The 19949-nt window shown below is 40.3% G+C and overlaps 1 protein-coding gene across 1 annotated transcript; it reads left to right on the top strand.

Annotated features, from left to right (window-relative positions):
* Window positions 1-3938: 3938 nt before the first annotated feature.
* On the top strand, window positions 3939-19042 carry si:ch211-180a12.2 (uncharacterized). Its single transcript, XM_061664015.1, has 11 exons — window positions 3939-3990; window positions 6438-6752; window positions 7485-7778; window positions 9006-9311; window positions 10016-10126; window positions 10818-10979; window positions 13604-13827; window positions 15239-15554; window positions 15878-16222; window positions 18432-18749; window positions 18908-19042. The coding sequence occupies exons 1-11, from the start codon at window positions 3939-3941 to the stop codon at window positions 18934-18936; spliced, it is 2472 nt and encodes an 823-aa protein (XP_061519999.1). The 3' UTR covers window positions 18937-19042.
* Window positions 19043-19949: the final 907 nt, after the last annotated feature.

Raw genomic sequence — 19949 nt, 5'->3', positions numbered from 1 at the left:
TGCCCTCTGACACTATTTTGTGATTAAGGGCTTCATTAGTAAACTTGACTCTGATACAGTTCCCCTAACCATCTGTATTAGTAAAAAAGAAAAAAAAAGAAACAAAACCAAGAAGAAATGGTTGACATAATGCCTGAACCTCAGAACACTGAATGAAAGAATATATAGTCCGCCCTTTACTAATGTGACAGGGATACGAGTCGGTGGAGGTCACGAAAAAGGTATTCAGATGATCAGGAAGTATTTTTATATAGTCATTGTCTCTCTCTCTCTCTCTCTCCTGCTCCCTTTTAGATTATATGCTCAATAAAGGTTGGGAAACGCTGTGTGGGTGGGAGCAGGATAAACGGTGTCATCACTGTAGTTGTCTCGCCATGCTGCACTATTTGCATATACTGGCCACTCACTTGATCGCACTACTCGTCACTTGAAATCGCATACACCCCTTGAAGTCTCAGCGCCCTTTGCACAATGGTCATTGCACCGGACTATTGCAATATTAGTCATTCGAACTGCTCTAAGTGCTAGAGGACTCTGCATCTTTTTGCACAATTGTTTTTTGTCAATGTCTTTATGTCTCCAAAGTGTTCCGTTGTACTAGAGCGGCTCCAACTACCGGAGACAAATTCCTTGTGTGTTTTGGACATACTTGGCAAATAAAGATGATTCTGATTCTGATTCTGATCATCACTCTCTCCCTCCTTGTTTGTGGCCAGCAGAGGACGGTGTTGCATATTTTCCAAACTAATAAATAAATAAGTGAGTAAATAAAATTTACATCGAATAAAAACATAAAATTCAAACCACTCACTTTTTTTTAATATAGTACTTTTACCTCCAATACTCATGTATATTTAATATCACAAAATTACATTTAATACTTAAGCACAGAAAATATCAGATACCTTTACTCAAGAAATATTGTACAAAGCGACTTTAACTTTTACCAAAGTTATTTTCAGTTCATATACTGGTACTTTTTCTCAAGTGTTGCTGTCAGATACTATTCAGTGCTGTCTGCAATACTGGAAAAAGTGCACACACTGTACTTAAGAAGTAGACTCGGTATACACGGTAATAGTAGAAATATTGATTCAACTCCTTTGTGGCAGGACGCCAGCAACCAAAAGATATAAGAAACATGGATATTTGACTTCTAAAGCCGTCAATGGCAGTGAATGTGTTAATGAACTATAACATACACATTGAATAATTTGTTTTGTCTTATTGCCATTTGAGTCAGAATGGCTATGCTCTCTATCACGTTTGAGGGGTTCGTTGTGGTGTGGCCAAAAGGTAGGTGGACTCAAGTGCAGGGAAGCAGCCGAGGAAGGCAGGAGTTCAGGGGGGGATCTCAAAAAGGGTGCTAACAAAATGATAAAACAAAGGTATGGGGTAGCAGGGTCAAAAAATTCTAATAAGAATTAGAGAAAATAAATACTAGATGGAGCGGCTTACCCCCACAGACAACAGGACACGTGACATAAGACAATGGTCAGAGAGACCAAGTGAATGAAAAATAAGAAATTAAATTCAAAGAGATTGACGAGACAACGAGGCACACCTGGACAAGACACAAGCAGCTGGAGAGAGCTGATTGGTCGACAATGGCAGCAGGGCTGTCACTGATGGTGTAGTGGTACACTCGCCTGACTTCCCACTCAGTGACGGTGTGAATGTGAGTGCGAATGGTTGTCCGTGTCTATATGTGCCCTGCGACTGACTGGCGACCAGTTCAGGGTGTAGTCCGCCTTTCGCCCGAAGTCAGCTGGGATAGGCTCCAGCGCCCCGCGACCCTAACCAGGGTAAGCGGTGTTGACAATGGATGGATGGATGGCAGCAGGGCTGACGAGAACAGGTAGAGGCAAAGACAAACGAGCAGAAAAAAAATAAAATAAGAAAAGTCTGTACAAATGTCATGTTAAAGCAAATATGAACAAAGCACTGATCATGACAGTAGCATGAGTTGCCAGCACTTAGGGCCAGTATTTATTGTTATATAAAAGCATTTGTGCCCATGAACCTGCAGTCCTGGTTCCATCTGTCTGGTAATTGAGCCGTACTGGCCTGTTAGGGTCACTGTGGTTCTTCATCATGTTCCTCAGTGTGGAAATGAGGTCTGTGCATTGATTAAATTGTAGTATCTCTTTTTTTTTTTTTTTGTGACAGTGTACCCTATGCTGACAAGGTGAACATTTCTTTATTTATTTTTTTTCAATGTCCAGCCTTGATATTAGGTACACCAACATACTCTTGCTCAGGGGCCTATTCTAAAAAAACAACAACAAAAAAAAACACCTCAGTTAGTCAGTGTTAGTGGTTAGTGAAAATGGGACATAGTGATTTTATCATAATATAATGAAGGACCAGTGGTGCCTTGAGATGGAAAATGTGATCATAAAACACAGCTGTGCCTGTACCTAATGTATTGTTCTTCCTTGTCCTTCTTCTGTGGGGGTCTGTTGACAGTTTTGCAAACCAGCACAATGGCGCATTACCGACGTCAACTGGTATTGTCTTTCCATCCATCCATCCACCCATTTTCCGAGCCGCTTCTTCTCACTTGGGTCGCGGGCGTGCTGGAGCCTATCTCAGCTGTCATCGGGCAGGAGGCGGGGTACACCCTGAACTGGTTGCCAGCCAATCGCAGGGCACATACAAACAAACAAACAACCATGCGCACTCACATTCACACCTACGGGCAATTTAGAGTCTCCAATGAATGCATGTTTTTGGGATGTGGGAGGAAACCGGAGTGCCCGGAGAAATCCCACGCAGGCACGGGGAGAACATGCAAAATCCACACAGGCGGGGCCGGGGATTGAACCCGGGTCCCCAGAACTGTGAGGCTGGCGCTCTAACCAGTCGTCCACCGTGCCTCCTATTGTCTGTCCGCTGCAAGGAAACCAATGTGAATTGTCAGTGGCCGGATGTTTGTAAGCTCGCTGCCGCCATCTAGCGGTGGGAGTCTGAAACACACCCGTATTTCACGACAAAAATCGACCAAACGTCGGCTCGTGTCTCGAAAAACTCGCAATTCAGTCAAGTCACTTCAGTTATCAGTTCTGCTCCATCAGTCAACTCATTGTCAAGCGTTCAGCCTGATGAAAGGAACAAGTGTCCAGGAGAGAAAAGAAGAGAAAACAAGACATTGTATCACAGCCAGCGAAACAAAAGTGCCACTTGACACTCCTCTGGGGTGTGCGCCTTCAATGCAAAGTCAGAATCAGAATCTGATTCATCTTTATTTGCCAAGTATACAAACACACAAGGAATTTGCACAAGTGAAAGCAAAGCTGTCAGACTGCACAATGCCCAAACCAAGCTGTGACTAATTACAGTTGTAAATCAGTATTTACGTGCAGCATTTTGTTTCAGCTGCAGGTGTGTCTTAGAAGTGCTCTCATTATAAAATTGAGGAGAGGTTTAATGAACATTTCACACGTCATAAAATGTGTTTCCTTTTAAATGTGTTCTTCAGGCTACACCCTCATTACAGGGGTAATCCAATACCAGAAAATTTCTCTCTCTCTTTTTGTTTTTTTGTTTTGTTGGGTCCTAAAGCAACACAAGATACAAAGGAGTTGCAGTCTCGCAAGAGTGTTTGCCCACATAAGCTCAGCGGGATTACGTTTTGTTCACAGCAACACTGCACCAATGTAAAGTAGGCCCAAAACCTTGGCCGAACGCCACGGTGAATTTTAAGTGAGCGCTTTCTGCACTTCAGTTGCACATCTCCCTTCTTTGCGCCATACCACTCCACCGGGGGTGGGGGCGACATATACACATATCACCGCCCGTCTTTTTTGGTTGCACAGAGGACTATATTTCTTATTTCCCATGTGGCAGGTCAAGCCCACCCTCTGTCACCTACCGGCTCTATATAAGACAGCAAGAGGGCCTGATGATAAGGAGCTGCTCTCAAGACAAGTCTGACCATGCAGTGTAAAGTCCTCGTCTATGTGGTCTTGCTGCACCTCATAAACAATGGTGAGTATTGTATCCGCACACAAAGGCTGCGTTGTTGCTCTACTGTACTCCACTGAAGTGACCAGGTAACATCTGACATCATAAGAATTGAGTTTTCTGTATAGGAGGCATTCTTAAAGTGAATTCTGTTGCAGCTGTGTTTATCCGCTGGCTATAAAGAGTGTGAAAAAAAGTCTTTCACGTATTGATGACCTGAGTGTCCTGATCACGTTTTGCTTGAAATTGAAACCCCAGTGTCCCAATTGGATTGCTTTGGATTGAAAATGGTGAAAAAGATGCATATTTAGCACATCGGGGTGTCAGAAATGACCCTTAACTTGCAGAGTATTTCTGGTTAAGGAAATACAATTCATAAGCTCTATATTGCACTAATACATTGACATAGTTTCATCTCTGGTTTGGTTTATAATGCAAATCAATGCATGTGCTTGATGCCCAACGTTGTACTGCACAGTACATTGGATGAATCAAAAACTAGCCTTTATATGTATATATCTCTCGCTGGCATTTAATTTTGTTTATATTTATATAAAGTACATTTGTTACTTTATTGAGTACTATATCACAATCTTGATTTGAGTCATGAGATCACAATGTATGCTTTTAATTTTTGACACTTTATTTATTTATTTTTATAAGGTGCTTTTGCATTCGTTCACATTAGATCCTGGAGGTGTACCTAAAGTTTCAAAGTCTAGCCCGAAAAAAATGTAATGCGTTTTTATAAGAAAATATCATTGTATTTAATAAAAACATGCAGAAATGACAATTAAATTGATTGCAAAGAACAGTTTTTGCCATATTTGTTGCTTCAAGTCTATTGTGGTTGTGTGCACCTTGGCCACCTGGGGGCAGTGTAGTACAGACACATACGCACGAAGAAAGGTTTCAGTCAGAACTGACTCAGTAAGCTGCTGTAATATTAGCAGTTTTTCGCAAATTATAAAGAATATATTCCTTTGAGTATTGTTATATTGTTGTATTCATATGTTGCTGCACCATTTGCTTAAAGAGTTATAACACCACGACAGCAATGCTATTCGCTAGCCTGTTTTTGGTGTTTTGCTTTTGCGTGTTAGCATTAAGCTCGACTGATTTAAGAGATTGTTTTAAATACACAACGTGTAATTGTCTAAGTTGTACGTTTAATTTGACAGTAAACTTGAACTAGGAGTGGCAATAAGTAACTTTTATTTCTTTTGTTATTTTTTTTAAGGGGAGGAATTCTTCAGTATCAGCCAAACTGCTGGTTGTTGTGAAGCGAGTTGAGTGGAGTCCACTGCCACCAAAGAGCACGCTTATCTCAAACTTACTGCTCGCAATTCAAAGCAAAACAATTGGCCAAATCACAGCTCGCATCTCAGAAGTCCCTAAAAGTCATCAGTCACTTGTATTTCAAAGTCACACAGTGCACTGTAAAAGTTCTGCTTATTATGATTATGCGGATGTGATGTGGCTGTAATTATCACGTAAACATCCACATTTGACCAGGAAGGCAGTGTGTTTAACGAGTCGTAAAAGGAGGTCTTTGATTGTCTCGTTAAGTATTTGTGGTTAAGCACAGGCCTTTTAAAAGCTCTATAGCATTAGTCTTGTAACTCTCAGCTGTCACTTGGTTGTTACCGACCAACAATTAGGTCACGGGATGTATAAACTTTTCCGCTGCACACTTTTGTGTTTGCTGACAGGTATTTATTGTGCTAGTTACTAATTAACCTCATAGCAAAGAAGAGTTGACTAAGCGGCTTCATAGTCACTCAAGAATGGATACTTATACTTGTAAATTATGAGCACGGATGAAAAGAAAGAACTTGAAAATTCCAAGAAATTGTGAAATATAGTTATTCTAGATCATGGTGTGTTGAACTAGCACACTCTGTAATTTGTTTTCTTGCATTGTGTTTTTGTTGATATTCATTCACTGGCCTCTTCATTGGGTACAACTAAGTTTGCCTCTAGAAAAATAAGAATATGCAGTGTCAGAGAAGCGTTCATTTAATTTATGGTTATTCTTGTGATTTTGTTTGCAGCGGTGTAGAAGTGCATAACATCAGACTGAGGTGTTTCAATTATTTTGGTTACCAATTGGCTACGCGGGATGGGAATAATAAAAAAATAATAATTAATATGAATTCAGGAGCATTTTCCAAAGGCGATTTCTTTATTTTTATTTTTTAAAACTTTTTAGGCAGTTATTGCATTGACAGATGTACTAAAGCAATGAGTGTACTTGTGCTTCATTGTGATATAATTGATTGGCAAAAATGGTAATGTTTATAAAATGAGACTAAAAATTCAGTCAAAAAACTAAAAAATGTAAACAATACCAAGGCAAATTTCCCACAAAATCACTACAATACTGCTGTAAAATTTTCTTTTCTTGCACGCATTGTGCATGACTTTTTGCTAAAAACTTTTTACCCAAAATGTTCTTTGTCTGTTCACAGTGTTCTCTGCTGACATACAAGCCAGACCGAATACAAATGCCAGCCTCCCCTGCAACGCGACCCTGAAGCTGGACGAAGTGGACCAAGCTCTGGTCGAAGTCAACTGGGTGAGCAACGGCTCAGGCGTCGCCTCGTTCAAGAATGCGACCACGCACATAAAAGATGGCTTCTTTTGGACCACGGGCCATTTCCGCAATGGAGACTTTTCAGTGAGCGTCCTCGGTGTCAGCCTGAGCCTGCAGGGGGTGTATGAATGCACAATCCGCTACAATTCCACAGTGCTGCACTCAAGCACGGTTACACTCAGTGTCATCGGTATGTTGATGGGGCTTTTTTTTAAATTTATTTTTTTTATCAACTTTACAATAACACGACAGTGCACTGAAACAGTATCTCCATAGAACCTGTTCAAATGCCAGGTTTTTGTAATGTTTAAAAATGAGACCAACAGCATCAGAGGAATCTCATTGTTCAAAGGTATCAGGCAGGTAAAGGGTGCAAAATAATTTCTGGGGCCAAAATTGATGAAAAGACAAAAGAAAGAGAATTCTTGGCAAGTACTGGCTGAAAAGTATGTGACAACAATCTCCTGGGGTAGCGTAGCCAGACGGAAGCCTTCGCTTACAAACAAAAACATCCAAGCTCGGCTGCATTTTGCAAATTTAGACTGGGAACTTGTAATGGTCCGATGAAAAATTGATTGGACATATTTCCAAAAATCAGGTTTGGCGCAAACACAGCATTGCTCATCACCAACATAATTTATACTAACAGTGAAGCATGGTGGTGGCAGCAACATGTTTTGGGGTTGTTGTTCAGGAGTTGGAACCTTTGTCAAGTTGGATGGGGATTATGAACCGTTCCAAATAGCAGTCAGTGTTAGCACAAAACCTCTCAAGCTTCTGCTATATTAAGAATAAATAAATAAAATGTATTTTATCAGATGTTGATGGGGCCTTTGACTGAATTTGCCACGCCAAAGCCAAAACACAAAGCGCCATGCTCATTTCTGCCTTTGTATCCGTTCTTTTCTTTTCTCCCCTGAAGCGTCCCCATCTGTGTCAATACCCCAACAATGGATGGTGTTGGAGGCAGAGAGCCAGCTCAAATGCCACGCAGATGGCTTTTACCCTCCACCTGTGTCATTCACCTGGACCAGAGACGGCCAAGTCATTCGGCCCACCCACCAGCTTGATGGTGACAAGACCCCTGACGGCTTCTACACGGCTACTGCCAACCTCACCTACTACGCATCTCGAGGGGATCAGAACGTGACCTTTGGCTGCAAAGTGAACCACAATGGCACCAACCAAGAGCTCCGTTTTCAGCTCAACATAACCTGTGAGTGCGTTTTGTAGTTTTTAAAACAAGTCAAGTGATAAAACTTGCTTTGAGCAAATCTGAAGTCGTGAATCACTTTTAAAGAATTTAAGGGCAACAAATCTTTTTTTGTTTGAAAATAGCAATTTCAAATGAGTTTGGCATACCGCTGAAAGCATATCGCAAACCAGGACGCCTGCTAGCCAGAGGCAGAGCTGCACTGTATTTGTGTATGGCGTAAACTAGTGAGTAGAGCACAAATGGGTTAATGACATTTGACGGTTACGTGATCGTGAAAAACAAAGCAAAAAAAAAGATTGATGCATGATGATTTTATAGCAGTTTGTAAGTGTGTGTACATTTATCAACGTGACCAAAGGGTTGTAAATTTGAGGACGGCACAATTGAAAATGACACTTCATCTTTATCATTCAAAGCTTGGTTGGCGGCTTGAGAGTGCCTCGTTGTTAGGGCTGAAATTTAGTTATTTCTAGGCACATGCAAGATTTTCCAGGTCATGGTAGACCTATTTGATTGACTGTTGAAAGTTGAGCGAGGGTGTGGTTTTATCGCATTCATTGGACACGCCCACAGTGATCATGAGCGGCGACAACAGCATGATTTTTCATCATTTTGAAGACTCATTTCATATACTTATAATTTTATACATTCGAATTGGGCACATTTGTTGACACTCTTCTCTTTGGTGTGTCAAATTTAGAATATACTCTTATACACTTTAAGTTAACTTTAAAAATGACTTTTCACTTTAAATGTGGTTGTTTTTAATCATGATTAAGCGAAAACATATTTTTCCTCCCAAATACTTTGAACTTCCCAATAAGATACTAACGTGTCATTGCAAATGTACAATATATTCGAGAAAATTCACATACAGTAAATGGCCGTAAATTTAGAGGGAAACTTTCCAACTTGGAAAGTTGTTCAACGCTATAAAAAATTGTAGCTACATAATAAGTAAACAGACTGCTTCATGTTATTTCATGAGACAAGAAATCATATTAGGCACCCTCACGATACAATAATGAAAAATGTATCGTGACAGACATATAATGGGAATATTAAGTGATAAGAATATGTTTTGAAAGAATCACAAAAGTTAAAAGTTATTGTAAATGACTCTAATAAGGGTTGTAAGGTCTAATTGAGTAATCTCAAGTATTTCATTTGTCATTTTATTCTGATCAAAGATTAATTCAATTGTGCCCCCCCCCCCCACGCACACAGACTCCCCCACTGTCAGACTCTCAGCCATCCCGTCGCCCTCCAGCAACAGTCCTCTCACCCTCTACTGCCACGTGGAGAGCTTCTACCCGGAGGAGATGACCGTATCCTGGCTGCAAAATGGCACAGTCCTCCCTGATCCGCCCGGCACCGAGCAGAATCCGGATGGGACGTTCAGAACCACACGCTACTTCACTTTGAGCCATGAGCAGAGGTGGAGAGGCGGGGAGGTGGAGTGCGCAGTCAACCAGCCCGGCGTTGTGCAGCCGGCCCGGAGCTCAGCTTACCTGGAAGAGCTGGATCCCCAAGGTGACATTTTTTATTTTAAAACCTGGACCATCCCTTCATACAGTACAGTATGTACATTATTTACAACACAAGGCCACATAAATAGGATACAGAAGTGTATGTGGTAAATGCACGGTACGTGAATAATTAACACTGTATACAGTAGTGCCTTGAGATACAAATAAAAATATTTCCGTGACAAAGTTTGTAACTTTAAACTTCACGCTTCTTCTTCTACGCCTAGTGTAAGTAACTCTGTAAGATGATGTAATATTAGTAATTTTTTGTAGAGGATAAAGAATATATGTCTGTGAGTATTATTTATTATCTGCCTACATGTGTTGTGCCACCATTTCTGTACAAAAAGCGTAACTATTGATTCTAATTGTTAGCATGCCAATGGGGTTTTCTATTGTTTGTTAGCATTAAGCTAAGCCGACTTTCCTAAGCCAAAGCTATGTGGTTGTTTTAAATACACAACGTCTAATTGTCTTTGTTTTATGTTTAGTTGAACAGTAAACTTCAGCGGGGAGTGGCATTAAACAGCTTGAAGACTCTTTTTAAAATTATAATTAAATTAAATTTTCTCTATATGCCAAACTGCTGCTTGTTGGGAAATAAGTTGAGTTGAGTTCACAAGCTTATTCTGCTTTCGTGTGAAATTTCAGGATGTACTGTAAATTCACTACAACCTTCCCAGGTAATTATGTCCTGTTCATCCTCAGATGAGGCGCCAGTGCTCACTAAATCTGCCAAGGCATCCGTGGCAATGATGTGTATCTCCCTGGTGCTTGTCTTCCTGTTGTGCTTCGGCTTTTCTTGGAGACGAAGAGATGGTGAGGGAAGCCTTAATGGTGTGGTTATGTGCGAAATATACATGTACATAATAGTGATGTTTAAACTGTTCCACTGAGGGCCACGTACAGAAATAAGGAAGTGACGGTGGGCACATCACCTTATGTTTGTGAAACTTGCTAAAACCAGTCCAATACACCATAGGCCAACTTATGCAATGAAGTTGAAACAATAATTATGATACACAGTCAGTGTTTTGGGTGACAAAGCAAGAAGTTAATACGATTAGTATTATTATTTGTAACATCCAAAATGTGTGCATTTTCATTCAGGAAATGTTTAAAAAAAAAAGTTAAGAAATAATGATGACATAGTAATAGACTGTGTGAAATCTGTGCCTGTTTAGATGACCACAAAGCTGTTATACTCACAGCAAGTCATGACTTATTCTGTTGTATGAATAGCAACAGATTGATACACAGCTTTATTGCTCTTCCATTCGATGTATTTAATTATTGTGCCTATCACTATACATCACTGTCATAGATAGATGAACAAAGATATATTTGTAAGTAATAGCTTTTTTTTTTTTTTGGGATAAATTAAGTGAAATTGGATCATTTCACCCCTGATAATCTCTCACGGCACACCAGTGTGCAATGGCACCCTGGTTGGGAATCTCCACACTAAAACGTCATATGCCGTGTCTCCATTCTCTCCGCTGTTGTACAGAGAAGCAGAAATCTCTGGCGGTGTCGGGAATCATCCTCCCTCCTCGCGTCGTCGTGGGTCAAAAGGGCAGGGTGAGCGTGAGCATTGAAGGCAGGAGGGTGGACCGAGTCCAGACCGCGTGGTTCCTCGATGACACGCCTATCTCCGACACCTCCTTAACGGGTAGGCATTCCGATAGAAAGTCACACGAGGAGAGCTCATAGTTTGTCCAGCAGATGTATTGTTTGAATGCGGAACAAATTATTTCACTTTATTATTTTGCCCACTTTTTGTTGTCCTTCCGCTTCTTCCGCATTCTACAGCTGATTCAAATAATTCAAACTTCCACATATTAATCAAATTCAGGACATTAGGGTTTGCACTTTTCCCAGGCCAAATATTCCCTGTTTTCGCACAATTTCACACTTTCCACAAGACAAAAAACACTTAGGGGAATGATACAGTCACAAAAATAAAGTTCATCTTTCGAGCTATTTTATGCTATCATACTTCGATTTTTCTAAAAATATTTACAAAATTCAGGACATTCTTCACATTCTAAAAACTCCCACTTTTACTCCCAATTCCACATTTTCACATTAAAGTTCCCAAATTAAGAAATATTGTACTTATTGAATTCCTCCTTCCACATTTCTCTACTGATTCAATTTACTCCAACTTCAAACTTTTTAGCTCGTTCAGTACATATACATAACTATTTATCACATTCACAAAATTCCTACATTTTCACAATAAAATCCCCAAATTAAGTCATAGTTTACATATTGACAACAAATTCAACCTTTGCGGATATAGTTGAATGAGACTTTCAACAAAACAATTCCTCATCTTTCAAGACATTTTACGCCGTCATCCACCATTCAAACTTCCGAATACTCACAAAATTCAGGACATTCAGGCTACTATTCGCTCCCAGTTTTACCACATTTTCACAATATAATTCCCAAATTAAGAAATATTTGACAAATTGACCTCCTCATTCCACGTTTCTCGACCGATTAAAAACATTCCAGCTTCAAGTGTTCTACATTTCGACAATTTGACAGGATTTCGGTCCAGCGTCAGCTCTTCAGCATTTACACGTGAATTTCTACAGAACTTCCACTCTCTAAAATACAATACATACAACCCCAATTCCAATGAAGTTGGGATGTTGTGTTAAACATAAATAAACACAGAATACAATGATTTGCAAATCATGTTCAACCTGTATTTAATATAATACATTACAAAGACAAGATATTTAATGTTCAAACTGATAAACTTTATTGTTTTTAGCAAATAATCATTAATTTATAATTTTGTGGCTGCAACACGTTCCAAAAAAGCTGGGACAGGGTCAATGTTTACCACTGTGTTACATCACCTTTTCTTTGAACAACATTCAATAAACGTTTGGGAACTGAGGACACTAATTGTTGAAGCTTTGTAGGTGGAATTCTTTCCAATTCTTGCTAGATGTACAGCTTCAGCTGTTCAACAGTACGGGGTCTCCGTTGCCGTATTTTACGCTTCATAATGCGCCACATATTTTCAATGGGAGACAGGTCTGGACTGCAGGCAGGCCAGTCTGATACCCGCACTCTTTTACTACGAAGTCACGCTGTTGTAACACGTGCAGAATGCGGTTTGGCATTGTCTTGCTGAACTAAGCAGGGGCGCCCATGAAAAAGACCTTGCTTAGATGGCAGCATATGTTTCTCCAAAACCTGTATGTACCTTTCAGCATTAATGGTGCCTTCACAGATGTGTAAGTTACCCATGCCATTGGCACTAACACAGCCCCATACCAACACAGATGCTGGCTTTTGAACTTTGCGTCCATAACGGTCCGGATGGTTCTTTTTCTCTTTGGCCCGGAGGAAACGACGTCCACAATTTCCAAAAACAATTTGAAATGTGGACTCGTCGGACCACAGAACACCTTTCCACTTTGCGTCAGTCCATCTTAGATGAGCTCGGGCCCAGAGAAGCCGGCGGCGTTTCTGGGTGTTGTTGATAAATGGCTTTTGCTTTGCATAGTAGAGTTTCAAGTTGCACTTACGGATGTAGCGCCGAACTGTATTTACTGACATTGGTTTTCTGAAGTGTTCCTGACCCCATGTGGTGAGATCCTTTACACATTGATGTCGGTTTTTGATACAGTGCCGCCTGAGGGATCGAAGGTCACGGGCATTCATTGTCCTTAAACTGTTCAACTATTTTCGCACTTCTCACGCACTTCAATCTTTTCAATTTTCTGCCCCAAACAACAGGTACACTATGCAACAAATCATAAAACTCACCTAATTCATCCCAATCTTGTCATTTCAAAAGTTAGTGAGGGATACTGTACATGATCACAGCACCTGTTTGTAGCTTGTTTTGAACCTTTTTATTCACCATGTGCTATGATGTAATGTACTAATGTAACTACACTGTACAGTTTGTTCTCTTGGTTTGTGTATTTGCTTTGTTTGATTCCAGGTTGACGTTGCTAATAAGAATCTGTTCTCAATTTCCTTATTTGTATAAGTAACGGGTTAAATAAATAAACATCTCCTGCTATCGGCGGCGTATTAAAGTGTGCAATCGCTGCCAGGGTGTGCAAATGTAAGTGAAGATGATTGACGTTTTGTATTGTTTCATATAAGTGACTGACATGCTATACTGTACACTCTCTTGTTATTCACCTTCATTCTGCTAACAATGTCCCGATATAGGGACCTCCAGAGCAAACTTTAACTGCCTCTATAACCCACTAACCACCATCCATCTGCCCTACGGCCTAACTCTCACCTCCCCAGCACCGGAAAAGGGTCCTCTGCTTCCCTCTAGTGGAGAGATGGGTTACTACAAGCTGCACTCCCAGGGGCCTCTGCACTCCTCCGGAAGTGGCGTCCAGCAGCTGATCTCCTCGCTGACCTTCATCCCGCAAATCTCTATCCACAAAGGAGCCGTGTTTAAGTGTCAGGTGTCCTACGCCGGCAAAGACAAGATTGTGATGGAGAGAGCGTCAGAGAGGTTTACAGTTCTGTGTAAGGAGTTTTGTGTTGGCATGTGAATGCTGAGATGCAAATACAGTTTTGTTTTGACCCCCCCACACACACACACACACAAAAGTGGATTGAACATTTTTCCAAGGCCCCATTCATAATCATAATCCTTACACTAACTAAATGTAACTACCGCGTGGACCCGTAAATGCCACAGGAATTAAAAAGTTGCCTATTTTCGAGGGGAAAAAGCCAATGTTAAAGTAACAAATTCATATTTTTCAGAGAAAGTAATCTCATGAGAATAAAGTCATTATCTTACAAAAATTAAGTGATATTTTTTTAGAGAAAAAGTTGCTTTTTTTAAATATTGCACTCTTCATAAGAACAAAGATGTGTTTTGAGTAAAAAGTCATAATATATTATATTCCAAGATAAAGTAATATTTTATTGACGTCAAAATTTAACGACGTCTTATTTTAACAAATTAATTTTAAAAATCCTACTTTTTGCTTATAATATTCCGTATTTTAATCTGGAATAGACACATTTATTCTCTAAAATAGGACTAGCGGGGAAAAAATATGCTTTCTTTTTCTCGAGAAAAATAGGACTTGATTCATTGAATAATATGCCTTTGTAAAAAGAAACAAAAAATGTATTCATGGAGGGATGTCAGATTTATGTGATTCATCACAATCGTATCAGAGCATTTAATTGGACTAAAGCTAAGGTGCAGAGGACTATTTTTTTTTTTGTGCCAGTTCCTATATGTTGGTATGCACATCTTTAATATTATATGGCATAGTTATTTATTACAAATGATTTGGCGGGCCGCCAAACTACGGCTTGCGGCAGGCACGGTGATACTGATTTCTGAAGAAGTCCCAATAATTTTGTGGATATATTTGAATGTTTTTGTTTGTCTTCAGCTGCACCAGAGGTATCCGAAATTCAGCTGGCAGAGACACCAAGCAACTCAGGTGAGGCAGACATTTAACAAATGAAGTGACCAGGCACGTCGAATAAGGGGTAAAAACCTCACACTGTCAAGGTGCCCAATGTGTTATGGTTTAACGTTCTAGAGAAAAAAATACTTACAGAATAAATCATTGAAATTGAAAGAGGTCCTGTTCTTTTTTTATTTGTATTACATCTTTACACTAGAGGTGAAAAGGGGCATAGAAATGTTATTTCTACATTAATACACTGCACAATGTGATGGTAAAATTAACAATTGCATATACAGTACATTGTATGGCCTGGTCCAGCAGTTAATTATGAAAAAAAACAAATGTGGCCCTTGAGCCCAAATGTTTGCCCACCGCTGATTTTATGATTTACAAAAAAACAATAAAAAACAATACACACACACAGTGCTTTTCTTTTAAAAATAAGGAAATGTCTAAGTGACCCCCAAACTTTTCAACGGTAAGGTATATTTAGCCACTGTATAATAACAACACTGTTCCAAAACGTACATTTAAAGGCAATTTCTATTTTCCAGAGGTCATTTGTATGACCGTGCGTGCGTCCCACTTCCACCCAGATGTCATCACCTTTCGCTGGTTCTGCCAAGGGGGAGAGCTGAGCCCAGTGGCTTCCCAGGCCTCATCGTCCCCTCGACCCAATTCCGAGGGCTTCTTTTCAGCCTCCAGTCAGTGCAAACTGCCCCGAACTGAATTAGAACAGGGAGGCACCAGAGTGTGGGTCAGCGTCCATCACATCGCCCTCAAGCAGCCGGTCACTCGGGAGACCAGAGGTCAGCGAGGACACGTGGCATGACATGACATTTGGCGTTAAACAGAAATATTAACACCGTGAGATGAGACTAAGTCACATATGTGCAAGTCATTCGTAAGTTAAAAATCTTCATCTACAATAGGACTAAAGTTCCATTAAATTTCAACAAACGCGCACTAGCAGCGCAATTTCCATTGAATTCAAGCAAACAAATGTGGCAACAACGGTTTAATTCATTTCAATTGGGGAAGATCATTTGGGATATGAGCGTTTCAAGTTTCGAGCGCGGTCCCCCCCGAGTCGCCCACCTCTGATGAACACATCCCACTTTATCCCACGTAGGCTTCCTCAAGCAACCACGCGTGTCCGACATCTCGTACGCCACCTCTGCATCCGACCCGATGCTGACCCTGGGGTGTGAGATCACCGATTTCTACCCGCCCGACCTCACAGTCACTTGGCTGAAGGTGCGAGGGGGCGAGCGAGACGACAGCGAGGACGAGGTGATGGAGGGCGGGGAGCTGTGGGGCCCCGTGGAGATTAACCCCAGACTCTACAGGACCACGGCCACTTTGAGGACCGCCAACAACCGGGAAAAAAGACAGCGAGGGGGAGGGATTAAATGCAGAGTCGAGCACCTTTCCCTGCACGAGCCCATTGAGAGACTTTGGAGAAATATTGACATTGGTAAGAATGAATCACTCACTCTTTTCTTTCTCTTTGTACCTTTATTTATTCGGGGAGGGCCAATTTTTCCAATGATGCACCTCAGTCTTAACATCAGAGTTAAGTAACTGAATAATTTAAAGATAAACAGCTATGTTAAATAAGACGGTAGATTGCGAAGAACGGCCTTATAAATAAAGATGAAACAGTGTTGCTCTCTTCTCAGAGCCAATGAAGTCCAGCCGACATTCTCCTACTGTTAAAAGTGATTGGTCATAAACCCCTTAACCAGTAATAAATCTAATTACAGCGTCATAAACTGTATCAAGTAATGTAATGTAAAGGGAATGACACGACATCTCCATAGTCCAAAACTGATAATCTGCTTCCTACAATACTGAGGAAGACATTTTTTTTATTTTCATTTTTTTTAAATTGAAGATGGCTAAAAGGACTTGGAGTATGTTGAAAAGATCTTCTACTTGGGTTTTAAAAGAATGTGTCATCATGCCCAAATACTTACAACAGGAAATCCTTTCCACAGTAGTTATACTACTCTTATTTAATATTTATTATTTATTCATCATTTTGGGTGAAAATGATATACTTCCATTTGTTTGGATTTAACACCAGTTTAGGTTTACCAAGAATGCACACAGAAATCAGACTAGGTTTTGCAGAGCTTGATCAACTGACGGGGAGATTTACTAGATGACTGTCATCTGCGTACAGATGAATGTAACTGTTTTTGATATCAACATTGAACTCGTTAATATATAAGGGAAAATACTGGTGGTCTTAAAACAGACCCTTGTGGCACGCCTTTCAGTACACTTAGTCTTCGATAATTTGATCAGTAACCATCGCTCACTCACTCAAAGGTGGCAAACGTACGCACGGTCTGTATGAAAGTAGAAGTAGAAGTACATGTATTGTGTATTTAAAAAATGCTGGTAAAAGTAAAATTGATGATTTAACTCCTGTACTAAAGTAAAAGTAAAAAAGTACTACTTAGCATACAATGATAGGGATCGGGAACGCGCCCTGCCTCGAATAGAAAAATTGCGAGTAATTGACGCCTACAGAAAAAGGTTTGTAATTTCCTGTTGATGCCACAAGATGGTGGCAAAGCACTTTTTCTATCAGCTGAGCTAAAACCTGACGAAATGAAGCCCCTCCTCTCAGTTCAACGTAGCTGCTTCGCACCAAAGTTCCACCAGATGGCAGCAAATCAAGATATGCCAAATGGCCATTCGCAGGTTCTGTCGTATTTTGGTACTCTTACTGTATCTGATGGTGGCAAACCCCAGCTAATAGTAATGTAGGAATTTGTGTTATGAAAATATATTAAAGTTACACATCTCAACTGTTTTAAGATCGTTGTATGTCGGCAGCACCATCTGGTGGAGCTTGGACTTTTTGGATTAGACAATAATGGCAAAGCTTTTCATTGACTTGCACTTTGTGTTCCACTTCTAGTTGCTCCCAGCATCCCTTCATCCATTTCGGTGTGTTGGAGCAGCGAAGGGGTGGGTGTATTCTCTCTCCTGTTGAAGGGGGGTCACCCCGAGGTCAAGTTACTGTGGACGGCGGGCGGGACCACACTCTCGCCGCTCGAGTCCAGCGAGACGGAGGAGATGGGAGATGACGGGCAGAGGGAGCTGAAAAGTGTGTGCGCGCTCGAGAGGTCCGCGCAAGCGCCGAGTCGGAGTAACAAACGGAGGAACAGACGTGGAATAAGTAACTATACATCCATCTGTCCAACTTCTATAGCGCTTATCCGTGGCGAGCTTCCTCCCACGTTCCAAAAACGGGCTTGTCGGAGAGTGTACTGACTTCAAGTTGGCTTCACACGGAAGATTATGATGCGCAACAACCTGACGTCCAGATACATTATTTGTAGTAACAAATACTTTCCAGACCAATTAAGGGAAATTGGATAATTCTCCAGGCACACCTGATAATCTCTCACAACATTTCTAATGTGCCGTTGGGAATCGCTGATCTAAAGCAACACCGGTTGTGTTTTTGACCCGCAACTGGAACAGACAACACTTTTAAAACTGTTTTACTTCTTCTCCATGCTAAGCTGCGATTAGCTGCTGATTTGCAAAAATGATTGATTTATACTTCCCAAATCCTCCATCACAAATGTATACACAATACACCACTCTTTAAGGCCAGATGGCTTCAGATAAGATAACATCTTATCTTGATGTTTCCATGACAGAATCCAAAGCGGCTGTTACAGACCCGGACACCGAAGGTATAGCGTACATTGACGAGAAATTGGACGGCGAGAACAACAACAACGAGGAAAAAGACGAAGAAACCAAGTCATCAGATGGGGACGACGGCAGTGATGATGATGATGATGATGATGATGATGATGATGATGATGATGAGCGAGAGGATGCCTCCGGAGCGTTGTACATCAACAGAGTTAATTTGACGAAGGGGAGCAGGGAAAGCGAGAGGGCTCGTTTGAGAGTTGTTGTGGAGCTCCAACACCCTGCACTCAAACTTCCTGTTTACAGAAGCTGGACAGGTAACACAACACAGGCCCAACACTTTGTTGACTTAAAATATCATTTTAGAGCAATATTGTAGCATTTCATTGCGTTGTTGTTGTTTTTTTTTGCCCTAGAAAGAAGATAATCTATAATCAAGATGTTCTTATTTTCTTTATATCATCCTCTCTTTCAGAGCCCAATGAAGAAATATCTTCCATGTGAAATTCCTGACGTTACAAGTAAAAGCATTATTATATCCCAATAAAAAAATATTTTATGCACTTTTTAGTAAGTACAATTTTGTGTAGTTTTTGTATTTGTCATTAAGAACGGTGTTGCTTCTAGTAGTTTAGGTGTTTATTTATTGTTTCCTACAAAAACAATCCCATGATGTGAAGTGTTTTCAAAATCAGCAAATAAAATCTTCATTTTATTTGGGGTGGAAATAAGTCTACTATTGTTTTCTACTGTGTGTGTGCGAGTGTGTTTTTTTTTGTTTTTTGTTTTTTTAAAGAAATGGAAATAAGTCACTGAGCAAAACTGATGTTGGTCAACCTGTTTACTTCCTATTTCAAATTATACTTCTCTTTTTATTTATCTTATTTGGATGTCGCCGCAGTCGCAAGTCACAGCAGTCAAAAATTTGATTCCTCTTGCTGAAAGCATGGCTGTGCAATGTTAAAAGTTGCACACGCTGAGGTAGTAAAGTGCATTATTGTTCTCGAGAAACACACTCACTGGCCACTACATTAGGTACACCTGCACAATCTAATAGGATGCAATATGATTCAAAACTTTTTGCCTGAAAAAAAAAAAAATCCCCGTTCAGTTCACATTGGGCAACAGAAACAAATTGATTATCTTTTGTGTGAACAGGGACATATGTAATGACATTTAAAATAAAAGAAACAGCTTGAGTCTTGTCTTTTTAGGAAAGTGCAACATCAATATTTTGTCAAGTACAACAATAAGAAGGAAAAAAAAGCATTTGTTATTGCTTTGGCTCCATTTGAAATGCCCGGGCGCGAGAGGCTGTTTAAATGCCGCTTGAAGTTGACGTTTGTACCACGCTATAATTAATTTGGCATATTGGAAACCTAAAGGTTTCTTTTTTTTTTTTTTTATAAAGAAAAAAGATGATTTTTAGCTAACACATTGGTATTATTTTTTTAACATTGTGACAGTAAGTTAAAAATGACTTTGGCCATTCTGCTAAGAATATATTGCTGGACATG

Source organism: Phycodurus eques, chromosome 19 (genome assembly GCF_024500275.1).
Source record: "Phycodurus eques isolate BA_2022a chromosome 19, UOR_Pequ_1.1, whole genome shotgun sequence".
NCBI lineage: Eukaryota > Metazoa > Chordata > Actinopteri > Syngnathiformes > Syngnathidae > Phycodurus > Phycodurus eques.
Note: the sequence above shows the minus strand (reverse complement) of the source record. Positions and strands in the feature narration are given on the sequence as shown.

What these genes read in the sequence shown, in the direction of transcription:
- si:ch211-180a12.2 (XM_061664015.1), top strand. Translation starts at nt 3,939, where the DNA reads ATGCAGTGTAAAGTCCTCGTCTATGTGGTCTTGCTGCACCTCATAAAC. An exon ending in TTCTTGGAGACGAAGAGATG is followed by an intron (nt 10,127 to 10,817) that starts GTGAGGGAAGCC and finishes GCTGTTGTACAG; the next exon opens with AGAAGCAGAAATCTCTGGCG. An exon ending in GGTCACTCGGGAGACCAGAG is followed by an intron (nt 15,555 to 15,877) that starts GTCAGCGAGGAC and finishes TATCCCACGTAG; the next exon opens with GCTTCCTCAAGCAACCACGC.